Source organism: Phalacrocorax aristotelis, chromosome 1, assembly GCF_949628215.1.
Source record: "Phalacrocorax aristotelis chromosome 1, bGulAri2.1, whole genome shotgun sequence".
Taxonomy (NCBI): domain Eukaryota; kingdom Metazoa; phylum Chordata; class Aves; order Suliformes; family Phalacrocoracidae; genus Phalacrocorax; species Phalacrocorax aristotelis.
Window position 1 is genome coordinate 156,406,345 of NC_134276.1, and position 12,537 is coordinate 156,418,881.

General features: G+C 38.3%; 1 protein-coding gene across 2 annotated transcripts; it reads left to right on the plus strand.

Moving 5' to 3' along the window:
- The first annotated feature begins 917 nt into the window (after positions 1–917).
- Positions 918–11,764, plus strand: SPIC (Spi-C transcription factor). 2 transcript variants are annotated; one of them, XM_075082820.1, is made up of 6 exons: positions 918–993; positions 2,460–2,486; positions 3,115–3,208; positions 4,853–4,965; positions 5,919–6,027; positions 9,470–11,764. In XM_075082820.1, the coding sequence occupies exons 2-6, from the start codon at positions 2,484–2,486 to the stop codon at positions 9,895–9,897; spliced, it is 747 nt and encodes a 248-aa protein (XP_074938921.1). In that variant the 5' UTR covers positions 918–993; positions 2,460–2,483; the 3' UTR covers positions 9,898–11,764. The 2 variants fall into 2 exon arrangements, with proteins under 2 accessions (XP_074938921.1, XP_074938083.1); XM_075081982.1 differs by lacking the exons at positions 918–993; positions 2,460–2,486 and having other exon boundaries at positions 3,058–3,208; positions 9,470–11,740.
- Positions 11,765–12,537: the final 773 nt, after the last annotated feature.

Below are 12,537 nucleotides of genomic sequence, written 5' to 3' on the forward strand. Positions count from 1 at the left end.
ATTGAACTTGTAGTTCAAAAAACCACATACGTGATTAATGTATTTAACTAAAAAAAAAAAGATACTCTGAAACTTTGTGGACCAAATTTTGAAAAGGCAGCTTGCATCTGAAACCAGCAGATAATAGTTGATGCTAATGTTGGCTTCAAATCACTTCCACTCAGCATTCATAGCAGGCTAGTTCTTGACTGTAGTTATTGGTTGAGGGAGTATATATAAATGTTGCAAGAGGTAACTACTATTTTACAGCAGTTTCATGGCAAATGCTGAGGAGATTTTGTAAAATGTGCCTCTGAAAGACTTGGTTGCAAAGAGCAACGGCACAGGATAGATTACGTCAGCAATAAGAAGTTTTGTACAGAAAAACATAAGAGTTCTCATCCTGTCGGATGCGACATCATGGCTTGTAACTGCTCAGAAAGCGTGTGGCAAATCAGCAACTACAGCTTCTCTGAATCTGTACTTAATGATTTAGTAAATGCTTTTGAGCTGGGCCTGGGCTACAAGCATAAGCTTTGAAGCAGAGTTCTGAAATTCCCTCAAGCTCTTATTCTGGGGTCCAGTTTGGTCTGCTTCTCACACTTTGCTAAGCAGGAGGTTCAGATAAAACCTCAATGTCCACTGTAGTGTATATGGGACAGACAAGGGATGTAGGTTTTTGCCCTAGATATACATACTGGTGACAGATTTGTTAGGATGTGCCATAGTCAAAAGGAATCTCTCCCAGTGCCTCAAATCTGCATGTCTTGGACAATACTTAAAACATTTAATTTTATTTTATACTATAAATCACCCTTCTTTCATGCAGAATGAAGGGCTGTGCTAGCAGTGTATTATACCTTTACTCTCAAAAAAATCCCTACCCAAAACACTTCCCTAAAATCAGCTATTTAATGCAGCCCCTTTGCCAGCCCATTGCTGTGGGAACTCAGTCTTTCATTTATTTATGAAACCAGACAGATTTTTGTGTTGCGCGTGGAATTGAAATTCTAGGTAAGTGTTCAGACTTTTTTTTTAAACTTGCTTAAGGTGTGACTTTTTTTTTTTTGGTATGAATTCAGCTGTGCAAATGGTATGACCATTCAACACTACCTTGCCGATACTTGTACTTGCTTTGAAAGGCATCAACAGTGACTGCAGATGTTCTGCCAAGGTTACCAAGTATCAGTTTGGAGTCTGAGTTAGACAAAAGCAATTTAAGAGATGTGAATAACTTAAAATTAGGGGAACGCTGTGTGAGGATCGTTACAAAAGAGATTTATGTCTTTAACTTCTACAGCTCTATACCCCAAGAATCTGTGGCCACCATTGCAGCTAAAGGATTAATGTGGCCCAGTCTGGTTTTAGAATGAAATTAAGTCAGTTTATTGAAATACTTGCTGCACTGAAGTCAAATAGAAAAATCTAATTCAGTGAGGTCAGTTTACTGAATCACCAGGTTTTAGGCATCTATGCTTGGTCAAGATTTAAAAAAACTTCTACAAATTTTGTCAGTACTTTAGAACATACTTATCTGGGGTGGTGAGTCTTGGATAAAATTCTTTCTCATTTATATTTATATTTATGTATCTTGTCTCTTCTTTGCATTTTAAAACATCACACAGACACCAGTTTTGCATCTGCTGAAATAATTGACAAGATTTCCAGTATTTTCAATAGATTATAATAAAACCTTTAATGAGTAAAATGCTGATTATACATTATTATTATTAGTAGTAGTAGTATTACTATTATTATTGTTGTTGTTACAATTTTGAAATAATAATGTAAATAAGAACAGGAAAAAAAACACTGATCATTATAATCTAACAAACAAAGCTGTAACAAATAAAAAAGAGGTACTAAGGAATTGTTTCTGAGTAATGTTGTATATGAAGTATAGTCCATATTAAACTGACTGAAAATGTATCTATTTTCAATGTTTATTAAACAATCAAATTTGCTTCTGGAACTCACAATTAGTCTGAGAGTTTATGTATATTAATGTACAGTCATATGCTAATCCTTATTATGGAAAAAAACTTTCAACTATGTCTGAGAACGAAAAGGACTTAAACACTTTCATTTGTTCAGGTCAGTACTTTCTTTGGAAAATTAGTAGTTGTGCTAACTAAGACCAACTGTCAGCAATAACACATTTTCACTTCATAATGTCTTTAAAAATGTGTTTACAAAGATGTGGATAGTAATCTAAAAGTTACAGTATTAATGAAACTGGAAACTTTAGTAACAAGCAATGGTATCAATTAAAAGCCCCCAAAATACAATGTTGCAATTATGCAATTTCATTAAAGTACCACTTCCCAATCCTAAATTGCTTTTATCTGTATTATTAAATATATTTTATTGCATCACTGGAAATAATGTGGAGATATTTCATTTTGTTGATTTTATTTATACTGAGTGAATTATCATTTATTTTGAAATATACAATTTAAAATACTGTTTATTTTAAACAGGATTCAAGTTTTGATATCTAAAGAATGGTGAGTCTACAATGGCTTTTTTCTCTTTCATCATTGAGCGTATCGAATCTGCTACAGAAAACTCTTAGGCAAACTCAGATTCTGGGGAAAAATTTTAGCTTTTTAGAACAAGTTGCTCTAAAATGACAATAAACAGTTTTCTGGAAATCCACACTTGGTTTCCTATACGGGCAGAGTATAGCATTTTCTCTGCATAACTACTTCATAACTTGTGCATTATAATTTTTGACATTTCAATGTTATTGAATGGTAACTTTGGCTTCATAAATCATGTTACACAAGTGATACATACCTCTGTATTACATACTATAAAACACTCCAATAGCAGTAACACCCTTTATGTAAACTTCTGCTGCAAATTAAGGAAATGAACCTTGAAACATTTGCACGAGTTAGTAATGTTACCCGTGTGAGTTGTCCCACTGACCTCAAAGAGACTCCTCAAAGGAGTGAGAACTTTCTCATAATAGTAAACGATTATGGTAATGCCTCAGTGCCTTCAAAATACATATTCCAGGAGGATCTATATTCTATATAAACACTGTATTTATTTGGGATTTTCCGACTGACAATGTTGAAAGAACCAGCCTGGTCTTTCCTGGCTCCTGACAGAAAAATGTTCTTGCAGAGTTTTCCTGACCAAGACGTACTGGGCCAGGCTTTCGAAGATGCGCTAGAAGTACTGCAGCAGCACTCTGACGGAGAAATGCAGTATTTACCAGGTAAAAAAGACCATTATTCCATTTCACTTACCATTCCGTATTTTTAAGGAAAGTACATCTGAAGACATGTAGGTGGGAGAGTAATTTCCCAGAGGTGGATTAACGGACAGCAGAAGGTTACATTGGGAGAATGAAAGGGGGAATAATATGCACTGCCCAGTGGGGCATGCATCTTCCATGTCACAGCATAGGGAAACCTCTACCTTCTGCCAGTACTAGCCTAGTACTCAACATTAGGTGTACTGAGATCAGATTTCCTATAATCAGAGGATGTATGACCATAGTGCAACAGCCATTTTCAAGTTTTGATGCTTTAATTGAAAAATGCCCTTCTGTTATGCTGTGAATAAACTAATACAACAATGAATTCCAGTGGGGGAAAAAAAAAAACACAAAAGAAATTAAAAGACCAAGAATCCAACAGGTGAAATTAATTTCCACAATTGCTTTTTTTACATTAAAGTATAAACTTGAAATATTTTTGTGCAGAAATGATAGTTTCAGTCTGAATAATTAATAGAAAAGTGTTTTTCTTGGTTTCAAGAGTTTTCTACTTTACAAAACTTAAAATACAAGCAAGCTGTAAATTGTTCCAGTTCAGGCAAGGTGTTGGCAATTAAATGACTATATAAATTACTATATTATTAATACACATTTAAAATGTTTGGTGTTTTTGCACTGCAAATATAAATAGTAGGAAAAGAAAATAGGAGGCTGTATCACAAACCGTCTAAGTCCAGAACAAAATATCTACTGTCTTCTGTGCAGAATGCATTTCATACAAGGAAGTTTATTTACATACTATCTATTATATACTGAAATGCAAATAAGACCAACTGGACCATATCTTTAGCTGTTGTTAGTAAATTCTTGGCTCTGCTGCATTGGTAATTTACACGTGCAGAAGGTCTATATATAATTTCGTGCAATGTTCTTGCCTGTATCTGTTGTTATGGCCAACGGAGAGAGGTTTTAAACACTTGCAACTCAGTGTTTAGTATGTCCCACAGCTGCCCCCACACTTCCACTTGCAATAGATGCACCTTCCAAAATCTTCTTCCGGCCCCCTGCAGTGCGTAAGTTACCCCAAGTGCCGCAGTCCAGCGTTCTCCTCTGCTGCTTTTAAACATCCTAATGTCTTGGGTTCCTTCTGTGTCATTTTTTCAAGCGCTGCAGATGCTCTGATGCTCCTTCACTTCATTCACGATTGGAGACTCTTCCTTGCATTGCACTAATGGCCTGCAGAAGAACTGAGTGGCATTCTCTTTTCCTTTCTAATAGGTGTATTACAGTAGTCTGTAATTATCCCATTCCTTATGTTTGGTGATTTGTTTGGCCGTCCTTTTTCTATTAACCAAATTATTTCATAATACTGTGAAATATCTGACATTTTATATTAACAAGTATTTCTTTTCATCATGAAGGCAAACAAAACCAGTCTAAGGGTGTGATTAGCAGTAACAGTACAGATTATGTTGGATAACCTGCTGATACGAAACATCTTGGCTCTGAAGAGTTTATTATCTAGAAGGCAGCCACAGGATACATGCTTTTTGACAGACCCCGTAGCGTATTAAGTTGTTTGCTGTTTCTCTTCTCTCCCTTTTACTCACCCAGTTTTTGCTCCATCTTCCTAATTCTCAGGTTACAAAAATTGCCTGACTGTGATCAACCACCACCACCACCTCCGTGCAAGTCCCGGCTACTCTGCAGCACCATCTACAGAGGACCCAGGGTACAGCTGGAGAAATGTGATTGTACGTGAATTGATGACTGATAAGAGTCAGACATAAATGGAAAATTGGCTGCCCGTTTGTGATTTCTAATATGAATCATTCTGCTAATTCTAACAGAAACTCATTCTGGCCAGGCATGATTCAAATGAAACTGCCTCGGGAAATATTTGCAAAACATGTTTAATAGTCCTTTTTTAGGATTCATCTTAGCTGTTTGCCTCATGGTCCTCCATGGTTCATCATGTAACATGACCACTAAAAAACAAATCTACTAGTACAGCACGGAAAAGGACTTCTCTCTGTTACCCAGGAACAGGCAGGGAACATCAGCTTCCAGCCTCTGCATAGCTTCTGCTGCTGTGAGAAAGTACCAGGCCTTTAATTTCTTCTCCAGCAGTTTGCTTTAAAAGTGCTGGAAAGACCAGCATTATCTGGACTCTGAGCTCAGCTTCAGCCCGCAGAGTCCATATTAATTCTTAAGAACAGTGGGAGTGTGGCCCCCAAGAGTGATGGAAAATGATGGAAAATGAATATTACAGGGGAGATAATTTCAGTCTACTTAAGGCTCCACAAAAGCCCATTTTCAACCAGCAGATTAGTGACGATGTGACACAGGAACTACAGAATCTGTAGAGACCACTGTCCAGGTGGCCCTTGTCTTTTGCTAATCCTGGAAACTAAGTCCACTCTTCCTCCTCTGCTTCTAGCAGAAGGATTGAAGGTCCAGAGTGAGGAAATTACTGTGTTTTCCCTCTTAATTTCTCCCCTGGTGGGCAGTCCTTCCTACTGGGCATAAACTGGTGCTGCTTGTTACTGGTACGGTACACTGCATGCCTTCGTGGCTGAGAAGTCTTCCATGCGTGAGGTGATGACAGGTTGCTTTCTGAAGGCTTCAGGCAACTAATTACTACCAGTTTCTTTTTCCTCAGAGAAGGTACTCTATTAATAACTCTTCATTGTCTTAATTCTTGAAGAACAGTGCAGCAGATTTTTATGCAGATGAGACTGTCTACCATACACTGCAGAATACTCCAGAAAGCCAAGTGATGCATGCTGCTGCTGCCCAGCCAAAAGCAGGGAAAGGTGTGTAGAAAGAGCATATCTTGATATGTACATTATGTTACTTTAAAAAAATCTCTTGGCAAATCATGCTTTCTCTTTTTCTTAACTTTTTCACCTTTAACAGGAAAAAAATGAGTTAACACTTAGTAGTAACTAGAATAAAACTGCTAGTGTTCAATTCCTAACTGCTAAATCTCATAAGGTAAGATAAATCTATTATCTTATTCTGTCGTCTTTTTTAGTACATGGAAAAACAAAGCAGAGACGTGTTTCACTCCAAATCGTCTGGCATGAATTCTGATGCAGAGAAGTAAATCTAGCTATCAATAACACCTTTATCCACTTTAATGACTTTTTTTATGTCTTTCAGCAAGGGATGGTTTTCTTGAAGGTTTTTTCACATACATGAATGTTTTTGCACCTGATTTTATGCCTTTCCTTGTTTACTTTTCACATCACCTCTTAGCTTTTGTCACTTCCAGTGTGCATTTTTATATCTATTTTTGTGTTTCTTTTGGCTGGCTTTACTTGAGTGGATATCTATTTTGCAAAGAATAGGTCGGGTGGCACTGGTTGTTACAGTACCTTTTTTTAAATCACATTCATTCTTTGGGGTTTTTTTGTTTTTGTTTGGGACTCAGCATCCTTCTCTGACTCTGCTAGATGAGATTTACACAGCTTCCGCTCTGGGTTGTTGACTGTGGGGTCTTTTGAGTAGCTTCCTGGTTTTGTTGCTTTTTGAAATCCCCTTCTCTCAACTTGAACCACATGGTGTCAGTTTTTGGTATCATCTCTCCCCATTGATGCTGAACACTGCGGTTTCTGTTGCTTAATAGCTTCTACCACTACTACCGCCACAAATTCCTTGGGACAATGGGAAGAGTAACCTCTCCTTTTAAGTTCTGTACTTCTAATACTTGAAATTCACCATTGCAAATGAAAACCTTTCAATCCAGAAATGTTGCTTTTCTAAGTCTTACCCAGTGTAGCACTGGGGAATTTTACATGTAAGTATCTGAATTCACCATCAGTTGTTACTGCTCTGTTAAACTTAATTTCCTATTTCATATTTCTTTTACATTATTACCAATCTTCTTTTCCCAAAGGCCATATGGCATAAATTTTCAGAATGACAGACTATTCTTATGGGGTTTTTTGTTTCCTCTTATGGGTTTCTTTGTGTCCATGGTGATGTTACTGCCAGAAACTGTGATTTGGGGGACTATTTCCACTATACCTAAATAAAGTTCGTCCTCTTGGCTTTTTTTTAAAACATGAGAGGCTTTCTGCACCCTAGCAAGTGGTGTGGCCCTTTGGGAACAGATCTGTAGATGAAACTAACAGTACTGAGGACCCAAAGTCTGTGTCTGAAGTGTTTCACAAGGTTTTATTTAGGGCAATCTCTAGGCTGACTGTGAGTTCTGAAAGATGCAGTGACTTAGATATGCTTCTGGAAAGTGCCTTTGACGTAGGTTTCCTCTGAAGGGAGTCCAGTTCATGCACATCAAGACCATTCCATGATCTGAACTTAAGCTTGGTGAGTGGAGACAATCGAGAGAGGTACATTGGAAATGCATCTGAATTAGGTGCACCTAGAGAGAATTAAGCTGCTTTGGGACAATTCAGCACAGAAATCTAATGCAGATGCTCTGAAACATCTTCTGGAGGAACCTGCCTGTCTCCATGGGACACACAAGAGACCTGCAGATGCTAGCCTGCTAGCTTAGGCTGATGTTTAGGGCCTGGTAATGAACACCATTAGCTCATGCAATGAGGTGCAGTACTAATATCTGTGAACTAACCCCAGCTCGAACTGGTACGTCCACATTGTGTAGCACTCTGGAGATAACAGCTGGGCTCTAGAAACATAGCCGCATTAACACATAGGAGCCAGTAAGCTCTATCAACCCAAGACATCAGCTAGAGTCAATGTGTCTAGAAAGAAAAGCTTGGGTAGAAATGACAGCTGAACTAAGAGGATAGACAGCATGAAATCGGATGCTGCTGCAGACATGGCTGCACTATTGTTTAGAGCAGAGACTCAGTCAGCAGCAGTCTGCAGATTTTCCCCTGATCTACCATAGGTTCATAGGTTTATAGGATAATTCAGGTTGGAATGGACCTAAGGAGGTAATCTTCTAAGAAGTGTTTACCGTGACCAGGCAGTGTCCTTCACTGGTTTGGTTTTAAGCTTCTTATCTGGTAACACTATATGTATTTCTAATAGAATATATACTTTTAGTTACAGGCCAATTTTTATTTAGATAATGAAACTTTATTAATTTTTTGGAAAGTACCTCTGATTTCAGGCTCTTCTTCTTCCTAGTCTGACTGTCACTTCTCTCCTCTTTCCTTACCACCAGATGCAGAATTACTGTCATCCCTAACAGATGTCTTGGCTTGACCTCAGTGTTCCTTAGCAACTGTCACTTTTCCCCGTTCCTAGTTTAAAATAGCCATGCAAGACAACACTTTATGAACTTTAGGTGCAGCTGCTTGTTTCCACTTTGGTTAAAGTGGAAGCCGTTCTTCTGCATAGACTCTCCTTTCTGCAAAATGTTCCTCTTTATCTCATAATCTTCAATTCTTCCTCCTTACAGCAGCTTCTTGGTCACCCTTGGCTTTGTGAAGGGAACTAGAAGTACTTCAGAGAGAGGGATCCACAAGACCTAAGTGAAACTAAATAAGCCTCACTAGTAAACTTAAGTTTGAGAGCTGAGCTTGTGGGGACAAGCCCTTAGTTAACTGACAAATATTGCAGTACTGAGCTTGCTTTTTTCTGCATGGGAATGCAAGCTGACATTTCTGCATGTTTTTAGAAAACTACAGTGCACCAGAGGGTCAAGCTTCTTATTGACTAGTGAGGTGTATTGTTCAAAACTAGCTTGCTCTTCCCACTCACCCACTCACTGCTTCTTACATCAGAGACTGCCTTGCCTCCCCAAAACGTTCCTGAAACAAACGTGACAAAATTAAGTCATCTCAAAATCTCTGAGTTTTGATTATGCAGGGAAAGCATTTATTCAAAAACATTCAGATTGGCTCTCCAGTACCTCTTCCCTGCACTGTCTGAGGATGTAATTTCCTGCAGTGAGTTCCTGGCCCAGGCACCTGCACAGCATGTGTCTGAAGACTGCTGAAGGTGCATTCTGAGACCTACCACACCGTGAAGTCACCAGATATCTGTCATGATCCCCAAGTAACCTGCTCTTGAAACTCTAATGACCAAACCCCTTTCTGTCACCACAGAGCTGTACATGTTTCAGAACTATCATCCCATTTGCTGTTGCTGGTCTTCTGTTGAATGGTTTATGCTGATCTTTTAATTTGTGATGGGGTATTAGGTTTACCTGTGCTTTTATCTGTAAGATCTTTTACAGGAAAAAGACAACTGCTCATCTTTTAAAACGAGTATGAGTTCTGTTCTGACTGTTCTGACCTTTTCTACTTTATTTCTTAATAGGCAGAAAAAAACTTCGACTGTTTGAGTACCTCCATGAATCTCTGTATGACCCAGCTATGGCAAACTGCATCCAATGGGTGGATAAGCCCAATGGTGTCTTCCAGTTTGTCTCCAAAAACAAGGAGAAACTTGCTGAGCTGTGGGGAGAAAGAAAGGGAAACCGCAAGATCATGACATATCAGAAAATGGCCAGAGCACTGAGGAATTACGGAAGAACAGGAGAAATCATTAAAATTCGAAGGAAGCTGACATACCAATTCAGTGCTGTTGTTTTACAGAGACTTGCTCCATCTTACTTCTTGGGAAAAGAAACAGTTTATCATCCATACATTCAGTCTAATCAAGAATATCAGTGTGCAGATGACTGGATCAGTTACAATAATTACATGTATAACAATGGTTATGCACTACAGCATGCTAACAGCTAGGTATGTCTTTCACATAAATAGGCTTTTGTTAGCTAGTAATACTTTCCAGCACAGGAACTCTTCTCTGTACATAGCTTTTCCTTTAAGATATCATACAAACACATGAAGAGGAGGGTTTTAAAAATCATGTTGGCCTAGTTTTGTTCCTTTTGAAGTTAATGATAAACGGTCATTGACTATTGAAGAAAACCAGCAGCTGTAGGGCATGCTCTATTCTCCATTATGTTAATCAGAGGAATTACTTCAAATTCAAGCTGGTATATCCAAGATCAGGATCAAGGCTTCTGTCTGTTAGTGGACATCAAAGATCCCATCCTGACAACATTCACTGGATGTCTTATGCATGTTCCCAACATTTCCAATCAGAATTTAGATGCTGTTGTACCATAGTGCATGCGCTCTTTATCAATTGGGTGCATGTGAACTAGAAACGGAAGAGATTTGCCAACTGCATGAAGCTACTGTCTGCTTTTTTAATCAGTGTTCTTTGTTAAGAGACATTTTCTGAGTGAATGCCTGGCTGAACGATAGAGTCCACATGAAGGTGCACCTGTTGGACTAGTTGTTGATCCTTAATCACTTAAATTAACATATCTTAGCACAGATCACGACATATGGTATCAGCATTGCCAGGTGCACATTTCACTGTTGGCAGTGGATTCATTGGGAAAGTGACCATACCATGAGAGGGTTAGTGAAGGATTATGCTTTTTCAGGAAGTTATTTACAGTTCTTCCCCCACTAGTATCAGAAGCTGCACTTTTATCCAGCAGTTCTGTACTCACCTAACAAATATAGCTTTGTTATTTTTAACCTCTTTTGGAGTTATAACTTTATACATATAAATACAATTTCACTTCTCCAGCTCTTTTCCTATATGGAAATGTAGCTGAAATGCTCATGCTTTTACACGCCCTTTATGGGGAAGGACTAAATTTAGCTAAAAAGAGATTACTAGCCTCTTATGCCAGGATGATACCTGGCATAAGGTATCATACTTCTCATACTTCTGTTACCTGATCAACTTTTACCATCCTATGAGTTGGCTGTTGTGCCAAAATACTTCCGTTCAATCGCATTCAATTCCAAGTTCTGCATTTGGCTTCAAGTGAGGGCAGGCCTGTATATTAATAAAGACAAAATTAATTTCTATGGAGAGGTATAAATTGTGGCCTGATATGTTTGATGAAATTCACTGAGTTTGATCGTTGCCCCTTGCTCTAACTCCTGCTTACTTATACAGGGATATAATTTTATGTGATAGACACAATGCAACACACTCTGCTCAAGCAAAATTCAAGGTTTTGAGTTAGCACTTCAGTAAGATGAGAGATGTGTCTCTTAGAAATCTGAAGCATGTTAAAAAGCACTAAAAACAGACCCAGATTTTAAGTCAGTAAACATCTGCCAAAATGAGAAGGTCATAACTGTGGTATTAATATTTCATTTTTAGTGTAGTGTCCTGTAAAATGTAGATATTACTACAAAATGGATACCAGAATGCTTCTGGTCTTACAGAACTGAATCTGGATCCTGCTGTAGCACTGAACACAGTGAGAGTTCAACTCTTAAAAAGGACTGAGGTCTTTCAGTTGGAAGTCTTCACTATGCAAGCACATATGTAAAGACAACTTTTCAAATGTCCTAATGTACATAAATTTGCCAAGAAACTGCACAGTTTAGCTACTCCACATCTGTCACCCATTGCACACTGACTTTATGCTACTTACAAGGCTGGTAACAGAGCGGGTTAAGAGTCTGCTTTGTGTATAATGCTTACTTTATCGATATGTTTAGATTCACTTTCCTCAGCCTCATCTACTTGTTAAGGAAATAAATACTTATTCAGATTCTGTGTTACCTTGCTAACTTAGGTATAAACATTACCATTTGTTTCCTATAAAACTGGTAACCAAGTGAGATGTTATAGCTGTAGCCGGGAGAACAGTACAGAGCTGAAAGAGAAGAGCATAAGGGGTAGGAAGAACTGAAGGAAATTCAGGCAGAGAAGAAATGAGGGATTCATAATATCTGTGGATAGGAAGAGGCATATTTCGGCCACAGGAGTAACCATGGGGACTGACAGTGTTAGAAAAGATATTTATTTGAAAAAATGTAGTGTTGGCCCCCCTCCCCCCCAGACCCCCCGCCCCACCTTTTGCCCTTCCAATCAAATGTACCTGGAGAGATTTTAGAAGCTTCTACTGTAGTTCTGTGGCTATAAAGAAGGATATTTAACAGTGCAATGCACTGTTATTGGGCTCACATACAGAAAAGATTATTGACTGTTAGCAATGCTGTAACCTAGTAAAGACTAGGTTATGCTTAAATCATAAGCAGAAGCACAAGATTACCAAATATATGAAGCACAGACTTAGACTTACTGAGGTCTGAAATAAGGTGTAGTTGTTCTTAACTGAGTGAGTGTTTAACCACTGAAACAACACGCCAAGGGATGTGGTGGTTTCATTGTTTCTCCAAATCTTTAACCCAAGATCATATCAATTCCTAAGATCTACAATCACGATAAAGTCATAGCCATACCACAAGACTGAATGTAGGAAATCAGACTCCTGCTAGTCTCAGTATTTGCAGGATCCTGTCATGTAACTTCATGTAGGAATGTCAAGACTACATGTG

Coding starts and splice junctions, on each gene's coding strand:
- SPIC (XM_075081982.1), top strand. CDS start 3,058: ATGTTGAAAGAACCAGCCTGGTCTTTCCTGGCTCCTGACAGAAAAATG. Junction 3,209..4,852: donor AGAAATGCAGTATTTACCAG/GTAAAAAAGACC, acceptor CCTAATTCTCAG/GTTACAAAAATTGCCTGACT. Junction 4,966..5,918: donor ACAGCTGGAGAAATGTGATT/GTACGTGAATTG, acceptor TAATTCTTGAAG/AACAGTGCAGCAGATTTTTA.